Source organism: Tursiops truncatus, chromosome 18 (genome assembly GCF_011762595.2).
Source record: "Tursiops truncatus isolate mTurTru1 chromosome 18, mTurTru1.mat.Y, whole genome shotgun sequence".
Lineage (NCBI taxonomy): Eukaryota > Metazoa > Chordata > Mammalia > Artiodactyla > Delphinidae > Tursiops > Tursiops truncatus.
Window position 1 is genome coordinate 12638258 of NC_047051.1, and position 16980 is coordinate 12655237.

General features: G+C 37.7%; 2 protein-coding genes across 24 annotated transcripts in view; one reads left to right on the top strand and one right to left on the bottom strand.

Annotated features, from left to right (window-relative positions):
• SUPT20H (SPT20 homolog, SAGA complex component) overlaps positions 1 to 8663 on the bottom strand; it is a 39613-nt gene extending 30950 nt beyond the window's left edge. For 13 of the 23 annotated variants that reach the window (XM_019936727.3, XM_019936723.3, XM_019936718.3 and 10 more), the window contains exons 1-5: positions 8261 to 8400; positions 6011 to 6106; positions 2711 to 2746; positions 1995 to 2053; positions 1458 to 1524 (exon numbers count right to left, since the gene is read on the bottom strand). In XM_019936727.3, the coding sequence (XP_019792286.1) occupies positions 1458 to 1524; positions 1995 to 2053; positions 2711 to 2746; positions 6011 to 6013 (165 nt within the window). In that variant the 5' untranslated portion in view covers positions 6014 to 6106; positions 8261 to 8400. Of the gene's footprint in view, positions 1 to 1114; positions 1167 to 1457; positions 1525 to 1994; positions 2054 to 2710; positions 2747 to 6010; positions 6107 to 8146; positions 8172 to 8260; positions 8401 to 8485; positions 8509 to 8528 lie in introns of those variants that run through there. The other 10 variants (XM_073795077.1, XM_073795073.1, XM_073795067.1 and 7 more) reach the window with 9 other exon arrangements.
• LOC109550234 (uncharacterized) overlaps positions 7982 to 16980 on the top strand; it is a 529004-nt gene continuing 520005 nt past the window's right edge. Inside the window, exons 1-2 of the mRNA XM_073795485.1 lie at positions 7982 to 8063; positions 8292 to 8925. Coding sequence (XP_073651586.1) covers positions 7982 to 8063; positions 8292 to 8925 — 716 coding nt within the window. The remainder of the gene's footprint in view (positions 8064 to 8291; positions 8926 to 16980) is intronic.

A 16980-nucleotide genomic window follows, 5' to 3' on the forward strand; every position in this document is an offset into this window, starting at 1 on the left:
TGCTGCTGTATTCCAATAAAAGGTCATTTACAGAAACATGTTGTGGGCCAGATCTGGCTGGTGGACAATGGCTGTCAACCCCAATTTAGCATCTTCATTTATGTATCTCTCCTATCTTAGTTCTGTCTCTGAGGCAACGGATATGCTCATTATACTGACTGTGGTGACAGTTCATGGGTGTATACTGTGAAAATTAATAAAAGGAAACCTCAACTAAAACTGGAGTGGGGAAGGACTGCAGAGGGAGCTCTTCTGCCCCACCATTCATCATCAATTACCCCAAACAGGAAGACATTACTGATCCCACCAGGAAGAGAACTAACTTCAACTCCTAAACAGGAAATGCAACTCCTTTACTTCCCCAACTAGGGGAAGGGAGACTTTCTTCCTCCCAGCAACAAGCTCAGTGAATGGGAAAGGACTGCAGCCCAGCCAATGGAAAACACCTGTAGCTCAGCCAACAAAAAGCCATCATTTCTGGCACTTTTACTTTCCTCCAATGAACTCTCATTTTTTCCTTGCTGATAATTTTCTTTCCTTGTCCTGCCCTCCTTACAATAAAAGCCTTCCATGTTGTTCAACTCCTCAGAGTATCTCTGCCAGATGAGATGCTGCCCAATTCATGAATCGTTTAATAAAACCAATTAGATCTTCAAGTTTATTCAAATTTTGTTTTTTTTAATACACGTCAAAACTTATAAAATGTATACTTCAAACATACTCAACTTGTTGTATGTCAACTATATCTCAATAGAATTTATGGAAACCATACCGTAAGATTTACTCATGGTTTCACAATTATTCTTTTCCTAAAGATTTTAAAGGTTAGATACTACTGGAATTCCACTAATTTTTTGCCTAAGAGGTATTCATTTTTAAAGACAGACAACAGAAGCTCAGTAGAGCCCTTTAAGGCCCTTACGACCTGAGGGTCCAAAAGATATCAAGAAATCAATTTCTATTACAGTTCTACTGCCCATACTTTCATGCTAAATAAAAATGAATTAAGTTAACCTGGGCATAAACTAATTTTTCTGACCAAATTCACATTTTATTATCACATCTAAATTTCCTACATATCCTGTAATAGTTTTAACTTCCCAGTGCAACTCACCATGAAGAAATAGGTTAATTTTCTCCTGTCTTCAGTCTACAAATAACTTCTCAGGAAGAAAAAGATGCAAAAGGTAATATATATGGTGGCTTTGCTTCTTCTAACTTCCCAATGAGATAGTCTGTTACTCAGCAAACATGGTTCCCCTCTGCTACCTAAGTAGGTGATCTCTGCCATGTGCCAGATTAGCCAGAGCTCTGGTTTAGCTGCAGAACTGGCTAGTCTGGTTAGAAAAGATATTTGTTCACTAACAAAAATATAAATCATTCAAATCTAATTCCTTCAAATTTCCCTCTTCCACTACATTTAAAAAGTTGTAATAACATAAAAAATTTATACTTACCTTAACCTCAGGCTCTTTTTCACATTCTTCAATATATAAATCATAAAGTTTTTGAAATATTGATTTTCTAAAATTTAATAAACAAAGGCAGTATACAAAGTAATGTTAATATAATATAATCATAAAATAAACATTTTGAATTTTCCTGTAATTTTTCCTCCAATTTCCCAAAAACTAGGGGTGAAGTGGGGTTGGATATGGTAGCTAACACCAACCTAGAAATTTCTAATACAGTTGACCCTTGCACAACACAGGGGTTAATCCTCGTATCACTTAGAGTCGGCCCTCTGTATCCGTGGTTCCTCTGCATCGACAGGTTCAACTAACCACTGACCATGAAGTACAGTAGTGTTTACTACTGAAAAGCATCTGCAAATAAGTGGACCTGCACAGTTCAAACCCACATTGTTCAAGGGTCAACTGTATATGCAAAGTACCCAGAACATTTCTAGCTCAGTGTCTAGGAAGAATGAAATAAATGATGGCTATCATCATATTTCTGTGAGTCTAAGATATCAATTAATTAAGCATTCATACCTTCCACTAGATAGATATTTCCTTTTAGGAGGTCTCTGTCGGGCACTTTCAATGACATACTAAAAAAGAGAAGTTTAAGAAAACAGCTTGTCTTTTGCATACTTCATGAAGAACTGTATTAATAAATCGTGTAAGGCTAAAAAGGCTGTTCAGTCACTCAAGTCTCTGATGCATATTAAATCATACCTTTTAGGGCAACCTACTTAATTTCTAAATATATGTTACAAACAAGTGAAATTTAAACTGCACTAAAATTTAGCACAATATTTACTTACTATATTATAAGCAAAATCATAAGAGTTTCACCACTGTGATTTCACAGGTTAGCAATATTTTCAATGTTTTATGGTTGTTTAGAATATGCATAGCATACCCAATTACAAGGACTCTATGTATTTGAGCTATTTTCCCCTTTAATTGAGCAGTTAGAATATCTGTTAAAACAGGAAACATAATTTTAGAAACTCTATGACCTTGTTCAAATGTTTATTCCACTGTGTTATTCAATTTCTATTCCACAGCATTATTATCTGAGCATTCTAAGTAACAGACGATCCAAACATCATCTGGTAGTTTTTATGTATTTATAGAAAAATTTGCATACTCGTCCTAATATTAACGTACTCCTTTGACAGTCACATAAGAAAATCTCTTAAAACTGAGTTCTGTCAATTAAAGACAACACTATTTCAATATGTAACTTAGTCACGCCTCACCTCCGCACGATCCAAAGCTAGTTCTAAAGCTTGTTGCTGTAAAAAGTAAATAGTGTATTTGGTAATATTAGTTATTTTCACACAAACATAATTTAATATACATATAACATTTTCTAATTAAGTGTTTAAATGTGTTTTATTTTCTAAAACAGGTCTAACATTTTTCTTTATTTCTCTCCTCCACCCACCCCATTGTATGCTCAAAATATAGCACAAAGAAAATATATGCAGTCTCAGGCACCTGATTATGACCACAAATTAGTTAAGAAATGCTACCATGATTTTCTCTGGCCATGTTTGTGCAGCTGATACAGGGCTGAGGGTTGGATATGGTAACTACTACCATTTTATAAACATCAACATTTTAAGAGCACCATTCAGGAAAATATACTGGCCATCAGGTATGCAATTAAAGTGAAGCAAAGATTAAAATCCCTTAAGCTGCTAGGAATCCTGAAAACCGAGGGGGCTGTTATGTTGGTATCTAATATCAACTTAGAAATTCCTAGTATTATTCAGAGAAACTATAATACAATGTTTCTAGGTCAGTGCCTAGCAAAAATAGAATGAAGGCTATCCTTAGCACGTTGTAATGAATTTAAGATACCATCAGTTATATGCCTGAATTATTATTTAACATTAAGAAAAACGTGCTGCCAATTATAACTGTAAGATGTCACTGACTGTAGACACATTATCACTTCAGTAATTAAAACGTAAAAGCAAATGCATCTTAGAAATGATGAAAATATAGTATTATTATTACATGTACAATTTGAGATCTACTAGTAGATCCCCATCCTTCATTGATTTCTTAGAGACCCTTATTATAAGGCAAGAGGGAGAAATAAGGTGGTTAACTGTCTTCCTCATTTGTATAGCATTCTTCTGTAATGATACCCAAGAAAAAAAAGTACTAGATTTAAAAAAAAATTAAGCAAATACACCACCACTGATTTCTTTCTGGTTTTGTGGTTTGGGTATCACATAGAGTTACAGCATTTTTCATTCACAATGACAGTCATTTTTAATTTCACTGAGAGGCAAAGAACTTTCAATTTTTATTTACAAGAACCTATATTTTTGTTTTATTTTGCAGACTCCAATACTTCAGTCTACTAAGTTGCATGGAATAAAAGCTCCTAGCACCCACCAAAATCCCAAGAGGGTAGGGAGAATAAATATTGCCAGACTTTGGAAATCAAGAAAAAGTTGAAGAGACCCTGTCCTCCTAGTCCTAAGGACGGAGAATACATATGATTATAAAAATAGTTGGCCTTTTTTCTTTTTATTTAATAGATCTTTATGGGAGTATAATTGCTTCACAATACTGTGTTAGTTTCTGTTGTACAGCACAGTGAATCAGTCATATGCATACATATGTCCCCATTTCCCCTCCCTTCCACCCTCCCTATCCCATGTCTTTAGGTCATCGCAAAGCACTGAGCTGATCTCCCTGTGCTATGCTGCTGCTTCCCACTAGCTATTTTACATTCAGTGTGTATATAAGTCGATGCTACTCTCACTTCGCCCCAGCTTCCCTCTCCCCCCCCCGCCCCCGCCACCCCGTGTCCTCATGTCCATTCTCTACATCTGCATCTTTACTCCTGCCCTGCCACTAGGCTCATCAGTACCATTTTTTTTTAGATTCCATAGATATGTGTTAGCATATGGTATTTGTTTTTTTCTTTCTGACTTACTTCACTCTGTATGACAGACTCTAGGTCCAACCACCTCACTACAAATGACTCAATTTCGTTTCTTTTTATGGCTGAGTAATATTCCATTTTGTATATGTGCCACAAGTTCTTTATCCATTCATCTGTTGATGGACAATTAGGTTGTTTCCATGTCCTGGCTATTGTAAATTGTGCTTCAATGAACACTGTGGTACCTCTTTTTTTTTTTTTTTTTTGATGTGGACCACTTTTAAAGTCTTTATTGAATTTGTTACAGTACTGCTTCTGTTTTATGTTTTGATTTTTTGGTCCCGAGGCATGTGGGATTCCTAGCTCCCCGACCAGGGATCGAACCTGCAATCCCCTGCACTGGAAGGCGAAGTCTTAACCTCTGGACCACCAGGGAAGTCCCTAGCTGGGCTTTTTAAACAGCAATAGAACCCCTACATATCAAGCATCTAAATGGAGTTAAGTAAAAAAGTCTAAAATATGCCAGTATTTCAAAAGTTTGTTAAAATAAATTTATACCAATTTAATTTATTAAAATATCTTATGGGCAGATTTCAATGAAACTGTTTCCCAGGATTCAAGATGGGATTCTTGAGAATAAACTATTTTCCAACATAAAAACATAACTCTGAATATGTACTCTTGACAAAGACACAAGGTTCTTTTAATTATTTTGGCCATAAAACCTTCAAGTAAGTTTAGATCAAAAAATTATAATAAACACAATCAAATGTATACTCTAGGACAATTTCAAACAGCCAGTCTTCTCAAGTAAATATTTAATCTTCTGATATCAAAACTTTAAAAGCTCCAGTGAGATATACTTGCATATGTAAACACTAGTATCGTTATATTCACTATTGTGTTCAAATACTTAAGAGGCAAGTGACTGGCTAATACGAACGCAAAATATAAGGCAAGGTCAGAACCCCACTGCGATAGCTTTTCTCTAACACTGCAAGGGTATACACGCAAGATCCCAAGAAGAGAAGATATATGTTTTCTGAGGTTTATCCAACATGGTGGTTAATGTTCATTTATCCTCTGTCAAATGCTGCTGTTTTTTTAAAACAGAAAGTGATTTTTTTTCTTTGTCTTTAATTCTTTAAAGGCAAGAGTTAAATGCCCAGCCCTAAGTATGTTTACTGACTCTAAATGGTAAGTAGAAATCTGCCATTAGAAGTTTAAAACTAATGCTGCTTAAATGTTATTTGCAGTAAGCAGGTTACATTTGTTGTTAAAAATTTTTTTAAAATCTAAATTAAGAGGAACTTTAAACTATGAGAAACCTATGCCCCCAAAACTATTTGTATTTATACCCATCCTTCTTGCCAATGATTTCGACTATAGTAAAGCAGACAGAAGTAATTATTTTTTAATACTTCACAAAAATAAGAACAGATAGATTATCTGTGTAATCTGGATATGATTTTAACACTGAGAGATGAGTCCCCTATTTTGTAGAGAAAATTTTGTATGTGATTGCTAAGTAATTTCCCTGTTAGGGTAACTTGGGCAGCTTACAAGAATATTTCTGTTTCGTACAGATACCTTTATCGAGATGAAGGAAGAGAACATTCTAAGAATATTAACATACTAAGGTGTAGCTTACCATTGTGGTATAAAATAGAGGTCCAAAAAGGAGAAAACTTATGTGCGTTGATGAAGTGGGGTGAAAACCGTACCTTTAGAAACCAGTCTTAGAGTACTGAAAAAGCAAAAATAACACAACCCTTATATTAACATAAAGCTCTCAAGAGATATGAGATTACTTAGTAATTAACAAGGAAAATTATTTGAGGCATATGTATTTCTAAGACCCTTTAAAAATAATTAGTAACAATAAAATTCATTATATGACAATCTATACACTCATTGTTGAAAAGCTGTAACTAGGTAGGGCAAAATACAGTTTGCAAGCTAAAATCATTACTCAGTTTCTTAAAAATGTTTAACACCCAGGAGAGAATGTTTTTTAATTTCTTCTATCATCACAGTTGCTGCTTTCATTGTTACTCTGGATTATTTTAACAGCCTGCCCTCTGGCCGTGGTCACTGCACCGTTCACTTTACAAATCATACATTTCATCATACCTGCTGATAAAAGTCCTCTAATGCTATTCCCCCAAATGCCCCAGGCTACATTTTCCAATGCAGCTCCAATTCTTCCAGCCTTTCCCCTCTTCAAGCAAACAAGATACACTCCTGAAGAACCTCATTCCTCTAACACAAACTCTCATCGTGGCTGCACAAGAAAGTAACCTTGGGAACCTTTAAAACGTGGGATACCCATGCTCCACCCTCCAGAGATTCTCATTAATTGGTCTGGAGTAGGGTGCAGGGATCACCATTTTTGGAACTCTCTAAGTGATTCAAAGGTGCTGCCAGTTTAACTCGACTGCTATATCCTCTCTGCTTCCCACAGAAATAGTATGTTTGCTCTGAGACTGATGCTAAATAAAGCTTATTTTTAATCTAATTCTTTACCTAACTCCTTGTAACCACCCCTGTGTCTATACACAGCTGAGCACATCTTTAAGCGACAGAAAACACTATTTTCCGTGTTAAATTGTTTTGGCTCGCTTTGGGTGAACCCAAAGCTTAAGTTTTGCCAGTTCAGGTTTGGAAAAAAAAAGGAGGGGAGGGGGTGGAAAAAACAGGAAAAACCCCACAAACGACCAAAAACTACAAGCACCATACAGGTTCCAGGAATAATCATTTAAAAAACGAATAAGACAGTAATCCTACTCTAGAAGAGCTCATGAAACATTTACGCTGAATTTACGGTGAAAATTTTCTGATCGTTGAATCTAAAGATGAAGATACACTAGGTAGAAGCGAAATGTGATGATGACTATCTCTTGTCACTAAATTGTGGGGGATGGTGGAGAGGAAGGCTTAGTGAATTTAAACTAAGTACTAAAAAACACAATAACCACTTACAAACCAAACATTCTGACTGTATACAGAACTTACTAGAACCCTGGAAGAAAACCATTGTAATTATCATCGTCTTCATTTTACAGAATAAGGCTCTCAGAACTAGTGACTTTCCCATGATCACACAACTAGACCGGAATTCAGACCTCTCTTTTTAATATTAAGATTCTTTCTCCTAAATCTTACAACCTTCCAGACCACTCAATCCAACACCCAGTTTTAGGTTTTTTTTTTTCCCCGCGGTACGCGGGCCTCTCACTGTTGTGGCCTCTCCCGTTGCGGAGCACAGCCTCCGGACGCGCAGGCTCAGCAGCCATGGCTCACGGGCCCAGCTGCTCCGCGGCATGTGGGATCTTCCCGGACTGGGGCACGAACCCGTGTCCCCTGCATCGGCAGGCGGACTCTCAACAACTGCGCCACCAGGGAAGCCCCATTTTTAGATTTTTGAAAGCAAAACATTTAAAGGCTTCGATTCTGCTCAGACTAATAAAATTTTTTTTCTTAATTTTGACCTATTTTTACCATTATGGTTATCACCCATCGTACACGGTACTCAATCTGACTCCGAAAATCGTGCTAATCACTTTCTATTGGGAGTCCTACTTCATTGTACGCAGCCCCTCCCTGGTGGTGGTTATCGGAGATGGCTTCCAGCGGCAGCTATTCGCCAAGTTTATTTCTGAACTCCCGAGAACCACGGCGAGGACCAGTAATCAATTCTGAACGTCGCCATCAATCCCACTGATTTCCTCGATCGACGTGAGTCTCCTCCAACTGCTCAAGAATTTGTTTACAACTCAGACTTTACCTGAAAAACGGCGCAACTCCACAGCGCAGCGAACAACCTTTATTCAATATGGACACCGAGAACCCCGCCCCCAAAGAAGCGCTACGCGGAATTCTTGCGAGTTTCCGGAAATACCTGTAACTGGAACCCACGGGTCAAACCTAAGATGAAAAGCGTGGCTTGGCAGCACCGCGAAAGGCAACGGAGGGACCGCCGGGAGGGCGGCTGGCTCGACCAGGCCCACCGCGTCTCTGGGGACACCGCCTTCCTGCCTCGGGCTCCGGGCCCCGGAAGCGGCGAAAAGCCACTCGGGAAGCCGCTCGCTCACCTCTGACCCCACCCCGAATCTCGCGCGCCTACCCTGTCCTCCGCAGGCGCGCCACGGCCACCCGTCGCAGCCCACCTGTGCGGGCCGCAGCCTCAGGATATCGCTGTTGGCTCGACCAGAACGCGACGCGCCGAATTCGGCGCCGCGCTGCCGGCTACGCGCCCGCCCGCCGCTCGCTCCGCTCGCTCCGCACGCCCCCTTGCCCGCACGGCGCCACAGCTCAGCCGACCGCCTGTTACGGCGCCCGCGCTTCCGATTGGCGCGCTGGGCGGGCGACCGTGGGCGGAAGCGGTAGAGGTGGGAAGGCGGGGCCGCGGCCAGGAGGCTCGACGCCAGGATGCTCTCGCCTGGGACTGGTCCTCGCGAGGCCTTTTGTGACTAAGGCCCGGTGTTGGGGCGAGGCTCACGAGCGCTTTCGCTGGTCCGGCATCCAGGTCCGTAAAACGAGAGGTAGCGTGTGGCTCTTTGTGAGGTAGGGAGCCCTGTTTAATTTATACAGTGAAAGAAACTTGGAACAAGCTTTCCTTGCTCCTCCCATCCTCATGAAAGGGAAAGACACCATTCCTGTATTTACTAGTGCAGGCCTTGCAGCCTATGATAGTTTATCAAGCAAGTGCCAATGAATTTAATGCCATAAAACAAAACACCTCACTGAAGAGTTGTAAAGATTCAGGAATGGAATAACCAGAGCACATTGCAATGTCTGATTGTAATTCTGTACCTTTAAATAACTTTGGTTGTTGGGTTATAAACTTTTAAAAAATGATTATTGAAGTGAAGCTCACAGAATGTGAAATGAAACACTTTTAAGTACACAATCAGTAGGCTTCAGTACATTCACAGTTCCGTGCAACTACCAACCATACTGGTTCCAAAACAATTTCCTCACCCCTGTTAAGCAATTACACATTATTCTTCCCTCTCCCAGACCCTAGCAGACCCCAACTGCTTTTAGACTTTAAGGATTTACCTAATCTGGGTATTTCACGTAAATGGAATATGTGACCTTTGCATCTGTCTGCATTCACATAACAATGTTTTCCAGGTTCATCCACCTTATAGCAAGTATCAGGACTTCATTCTTTTTTATGGCTAATATTGCATCTTATTTGAGTATATATACCCCAATTAATTCATACATCCAGCGATGGACATTTGGGTTGTTTACACCTTTGAGCTACTGTGAATAGTGTTGCTATGAATATTTGTGTCGAAGTATTGTTTTGAGTCCCTGTTCTCAACTCTTTCTGGCATATACTGTTAAAGAAACCTGGAATCTGACAGTAATTCAAGCGGTAAGAAAAACAGATTTTATTCAGGAACTATTGCAGTAGGGAGAAGAGACCTTAGTATAGAACTGGGTTCAGTTACAAAAACAGCATAGACAAGTAAGGATTTATAGCCAAGGTGGGGTGAGGAAACAGTGGATGGAAATTTCCTAAAAGGAAATATCAGGTGTAAGGGCTAAATTCTGGCCAAACCGACTTGAAAGGATTCTTAACTGAAGGCAGACCAGGATGATCAGCTATTAATGGTGGGGGCATGAAGAATCCGATCAGATATTGAGGGTGATCAGATACCCGGGTAGGGGTTCTTTCTAAACTGACCTAGCTGGATTCTTACTACAACTGGTTGATGCAGACCCCACAAGACCGATACTAAAGTAGAGGCTAAGAGGGCTTAGAGGAGCCTGACTAAAGTTTAGTCAAGGAGAGAGTCTTTGTCAGTACCCAGGAATGGAACTGCTGGGTCATATGGTAATTCTGTGCTTAAATATTTGTGCAGTCAATAAACTGTTTTCCACAGTGGCAGAGACATTTTATATACTGATAGCAATGTATGACAGTTCCAGTTTCTCCACATCCTCACCAAAACTTTCGTCTTGTTTTGTTTTTGATCATAGCCATTCTAGCGGGTATAAAATGTTATCTCATTGTGGTTTTGATTTGCAGTTCCCTGATGGCTAATGATATTAATTGAGAATCTTTTCATGTTCTTATTGGCCATTTGTATATATTCTTTGGAGAATGTCTATTCAAGTCCTTTGCCCATTTTTAAATTGGGTTATTTGTTTTTTTGTTGTTTAAGTTATGAGTTCTTTATATATTCTGGATACTAGACCCTTATCAGATATATGATTTACAAATATTTTCTCACATTCTGTAGGTTGTCTTCACTTTCTTGCTAATGTTTTTTGATTTTCAAACTTAAATTTTTGATGAAGTCTAATTTACCTATTTTTTTCTGTTGTGGATTGTGATTTTGGTGTCATATTTAAGAATCCATTGCCAAATCCAAGGTCATAAGGATTGTTGAAAACCATCTCTGCACTTCGTTTTACACAAAGCAGAAAGTGAATTTATCACAAGGATTTCAACCTGCAAGCCAAGAAACTTGAGGCTATGGGAGCGACGAGTTCCGAGTTGCTCACAGACTAAAGAGTGTGTATAGGGTAAATGCAGAAGTAATTTGGCTTTTTCAGCTGATCCTTATTTGGATCAGTGTAGTTGTGTCAGGGGACCAAGGAAGTCCAAAGACAGCATGAGCAGACTTGGTCTTTGGGGATTGGCTGGCATCCTCTGCTGATTTCTGAGGAGGGCTGTAAATTCCTGCAACTTACATTAGGTAAGGTAAAGTTTTGTGTTTCTTTAATGCACCTGTGTTGTCCAACTCCATTTTTGTCCCCAATATAAGTGACTCCATTTTAGTTTTGGTTCTACAGAATTCACCCCTATATTCTTCTAAGAGTTTTATGGTTTTAGCTCTTATATTAAGTCATTAGTCCATTTTGAGTTTATTTTTATATACATTCTGTGGTAGGCATTCCATTTCATTCTTTTGCATGTTGTCCCAGAATCATTTGTTGAAGTGAATATTCTTATCCGCAATGAATGGACTTGACAACCTTGTCAGAAATCAATTTGCCATAGATGTATGGGTTTGTTTCTGGAGTATTACTTCTACTTTGTCCATCTTATGTCTGTCCTATGCCAGCACCACACTGTAGCTTTGTACTAAGTTTTGAAATTGGGAAGTGGAAGTCCTCCAGTTTTGTTCTTTTCCAATATTGTTTTGGCTCTTCAGATCCCTTGCAATTTTATATGAGTTTGAGGATCAGCTTTTTCATTTTTGCAAAAAAGACAGCTGGGATTTTGATAGGGATTCCATTGAATTAATAGATCTCTTTGACAAGTATTGTTATCTTAAAATATTAAGTCCTCCAATCCGTGAACATGATGTCTTTCCATTTATTTAAGTCTTCTTTAATGTTTTTTCACAATATTTGTAGTTTCCAGTGTACAAGTCTTTCCTCTCCTTAGTTAATTTATTTCTATCTATTTCTGTTCTTTTTTTTTTTTTTGAATGCTATCTTAGTCTGTTTGGGGATGCTATAACAAAATCCCACAGAAGACTGGGTGCCTTAAACAACAGAAATTTCTTTCTCACAGTTCTGGAGTCTGGGAAGTCCAAGATCACAGTGCTGACAGATTTGGTTTCTGGTGAGAGTTGTCTTCCTGGCTTGTAGAGAACTGCCTTCTCCGGGTGTCCTCATGTGGTGGTGAGGGAGAGAAAGGCAGCTCTGGTGTCTCTTATTATAAGGATACTAGGCCCTCTTTCCAAAAAACAATCACATTGGGGCATAGGGCTTTAACATGAATTTTGGGGGAACACAATTTAGTCCATAGTAAATGCAATTATAAATGGAATTTTTACTTAATTTCCTTTTCGGATTATTCATTGTTGATTTATTAAAAAAACTGATTTTTGAGTGTTGATGTTGCACTCTGAAAACTTGTCAAATTTGTTTATTAGTGCTAATACTTGTGTGTGGTATGCATGCGTGTGTTCTTTAAGGTTTCTTTTTTTTTTTTTTTTTTTTTTTTTTTTTTTGTGGCACGCGGGCCTGTCATTGTTGTGGCCTCTCCTGTTGCGGAGCACAGGCTCCGGACGCGCAGGCTCAGCGGCCGTGGATCACGGGCCCAGCCGCTCCGCAGCATGTGGGATCTTCCCGGACCGGGGCACAGACCCCGTGTCCTCTGCATTGACAGGCGGACTCTCAACCACTGCACCACCAGGGAAGCCCTAAGGTTTCTTTATATAGGATCGTGTCATCTGTAAATTGAGGAAGTTTTACTTATTCCTTACAGTTGGGATGCCTTTTATTTCCTTTCCTTGCCTAATTGCTCTGGCTAGAGTCATTCCTTCATTTTAAGGAATTGGCTCATGCAGTTGTAGAGGCTGGCAGGTGTGATCCACAGGGCAGGCTGGTAGGATGAAAACACCAGAGCACTTTGTAGTTTTAACAACACCTGCCCTCAGTGGAAACTAGTAAACCAGAGCCTAATCTGCTGGTTTTATTAGAGCCTAGCTGACCTGGGGGAAAGGAGATACCCAATTCCAGCCCACTGTAGCCATGTGTCTCACCTGTGGGTGGGGGAATCTGAGAAACACTTGTGAAGTTCACAGTTCGGGGACACAGGCTCACTAAAAGACTGAGACCTAATTCAAGGACTGTAGACTGCTTCCCTTTCCCAAACCTTACCACCACATAACTAAAGGTCTATTTACAGCAGTTCCTTTTATCCAGTACATAATGTCTAGCTATCAAGAAAAAATTACAAGGCATACTAAAAGGCCAAAAATACAGTTTAAAGAGATAGAACAAGCATCACAGCCAGACATGGCATGGATGTTGGAATTATCAGACTGGCAATTTAAAACTATGCCTCCTGATGTAGTGTATTTCATATTATTACTATTTATGAATTATGTTCATAAAAACAGAAATTGAATCTGAATTGAATCAAGCCCCTAGGTCTAACTACCGGTTTACTTGAATAAAGAGGCACAGAGTAACTTGTTAAAGTGACAGCATGATAATACAATCTGCCCAATACATAGTGTAGTAAACCGTAAGAAAACTGAATGTGAATTGGCTATGTGATATTAAGGAATTACTATTAACTGTTACAGGCTGAATTGTGCTGCCACCACCCCCCGCCGCCCCAAATTAATATGTAGAAGCGGTAATGTCTAGTACCTCAAAATGTGATTGTATTTGAAGATAGGACCTTTAAAGAGGTGATTAAGTTAAATGAGGCTGTTAGGGTGGGCCCTAATTCAATATGACTGGTATCCTTAAAAGAACAGATTAGGGCACAGATTGAGAGAGAGACACTAGGGATGCCAGCACACAGAGAAAAGACCTTGTGAGGGTACAGCGAGAAGGGGCTATTTGCAAGCCAAGGAGAGAGGCCTCAGAGAAAACCAACCCTGCTCTCACTTTGATCTTGGATTTCAGCCTCCAGACTCAGAGAAAATTAATTTCTGTTGTTTAAATCCCCTAGTCTGCGGTATGTTGTTATGACAGCCCTGGCAAACTAATACAATAACACTAGATGGAATACTGATTTTTTTAGTTATGAGAATAAGAAAAATGGACTTTGTGTATTAGAGATACAAAATATAGCATTTACAAGTAAATAAGTAAATAAAAGAAAAAATAAAAGAAACAAAATTCTGTTAGGATTTTAAATCCTATTTAAATTAATATGCCAAGTATAATTTTATACACAAACTCAATTACCTGTATATATTATATTCCTTGAAAAAAAGGAGGCAACTTCAAACCTGTAATAAATGTTTAATATGTCCAAAAAATGTATTTCAAAGTTTAAGCTTTAGTGGATAAACGGTTATCTAGAACGGTGCCTTAATTTTTTTATTAGTCTTTTAGGCTTAATTAAATAAAAACTTTAATAAGGTTGGGAGGTAAGAAAACAAGATTTGTCATACAAAAAAAAATTCAGTACTATAAGATTTTTATTTAACCTCTTGATCCTACATCTGATAGCCTTTCTCCCACACTGAAAATGTTGGTCCCCAACTGCATCAAAATGATGATTGTTTTGTCCCACATAACATTTGCAACCATCTCAGAATAACAACACTAATGCTACCATCGACAGTATAATCACTGGAACATTTAAAGGTTTTTATTGAAGGGTTTTTTTGTCCTTAGACTATATACTACTGGAAATGCATATACAAATTATGAGTTTTTTTAAGTCGTTTAAAATAATTTCTTTCTGGTTGGCTATGTCAACAACTTGATACAGGGAAATATTTGTTTTTGCTTCTGTTTTTAGGAATTGAAACTTTTTTTAGTTCTTAGGAATTATTTTATAATTTATTTTTATAAGTATTTAAAATAATTGTATAGTTACAAGTAAAATCTATAAAATAAGATTAAACTCAGAAATTTTAGTTTCTATTCCAGTTCCTTCATCCTGTTTCTCCCTTCCTCAATTGGTAACCATTATATTTTAGGTTTTTGCTTTATTCTGCTATTTTAACATGGTATACAATATAATAGATATAGATAAATACTTATATCTCCTGTTACTAATACTAATGGAAACTGGTAAATAAACAGATAGAATTAAACATTTATCCTGTTTTTATAAATCACTGTACCTTAAGGGATTCAGTTAATTCGTGAGTGGAAATTTCTTTTTAAAGAAAAATAAAGGCTAATAAATTCAGAATTAATAGGATCAGATTTTCACCATTTTGAAACTCCAAATGAAATAATTTACCTAGTCATTGATTGGTTGCTAACATCACAGAAAGAGAAACTAGCTAGAAAGGACTCTTGCAAAAAAGCAAAAAATCCAGTCACACCTCTTTGTAGCTAACTAGTTATTTACAAAAAATAAAGAAGACAAAGGAACATGTTAAATGACATTACTGGGATACAGTCAGCCAGATCCAGAATATAGGAAACTCTGCAGAACACATAACAGTGTTTCCTCACAAATATATCAAAAGGAAAAGAGAGAGGAGTGGGAGACCCAACGAAGAAATTGTTGAAAGCAAACTATAAAAATTTGAGATAATATAGAAATTTGAACACTGATTACATATCCAAAAATATTGAGGAATTATTGCTATTTTTTTAGGTGTGATAATGGTACTGTGGCTTGTTTTTTTAAAAGAATCTTTATTCTTTAAAGATATATCCTGCAAGGATAAATACTGAAATGTCTATAGATGAAATGATATGTTTCAGATTTGCTTCCAAATAATTCATGGGGACAGAAGTGGGGGAAATGGGTGTGGGTTTACGTAAATCAACATTAGCCATGGATTAGTCATTGTTGAAGCTGATGAATGGGAGGCCATTATACTCTTTTTTTGTACTTTCGTACATTTTTTGGAAATACCTACCAGCTGTGCAGGCCACACAGTGACAACAGGAAGGCCCAACAGGCAGGGTTTTCTCTACTGCCTGTCTCCTCCTTGCTTAGCTACTTTACATACTTTCAAAACACAGATCATGTCATATCTCCGCTGTTAAATTTTTTCATTGAGCCCCCAGGGTCCACAAAATAAATTATGCATCCTTAATATGATAGTAACCCTCAGCAGTCTGATTCCACCCATGTTTCCAGACTGAGTCTTTCACAATAACTCCTTTGACACACTGGTGTCTTATTAGCTATCTCGTCATGAAATATCATTTCTTTCTCTCTGTTTCTCTCTAGGGATGTTATTTTACTTTGTATTTTCCTCCTCAATAACTTTTCTGCTGAATCTTATATTGCTTTCTAGGCTACATAATGTTATCACTTCTGACACTTTCTGGGATTCCTCAGTTGGAATTAGTTTTTCTGATCTCTGATGTCCCCAAATGCTTTATTTTCATCAACATGGCCTTACAGTTCACTCAGCTTAACTAAACTTTAGACAGGCTTCTTCCCTCTAGGCTCATGACTTCCCTTTTCTTAGAGCATTTACTTCTGACAACTTGTAAATTCTTTCTCTGCCCCTTTGATATGTAATTTTTTTTTTAGAATTGATTTTTTTAATGGCTTTAAAAAAATTGAAGTATAGTTGATTTACAATGTGTTAGTTTCAGATGTACAGAAAAGTGATTCAGATATATATATATATACACACACACACACATATGTATATAAGGTACACACATAGGTATCTATTCTTTTTCAGATTCTATTCCATTATAGGTTATTACAAGATATTGAATATAGTTCCCTGTGTTATACAGTAGGTCCTTGTTATCTATTTTATATATAGTAGTGTGTATCTATTAATCCCAAACTCCTGATTTATCCCTCCCTCCCCTTCCCTTTTAGTAACCATAAGTTTGTTTTCTATGTCTGTGTGTCTGTTTCTGCTTTGTAAATAAGTTCATTTGTGTATCAATTTTTATTCCACATATAATTGATATCATATGATATTTGTCTGTCTCTGATTTACTTCACTTAGTATCATAATCTCTAGGTTCATCCATGTTGCTACAAATAGCATTATTTCATTATTTTTATGGCTGAGTAATACTCCACTGTATATATTTACCATATCTTCTTTATTCATTCATCTGTCAACGGACATTTAGGTTGCTTCCATGTCTTGGCTATTATAAATGGTGCTGCTATGAACATTGGGGTACATGTATCTTTCAAATTAGAGTTTTCATCTTTTCCAAATATATGCTCAGAAG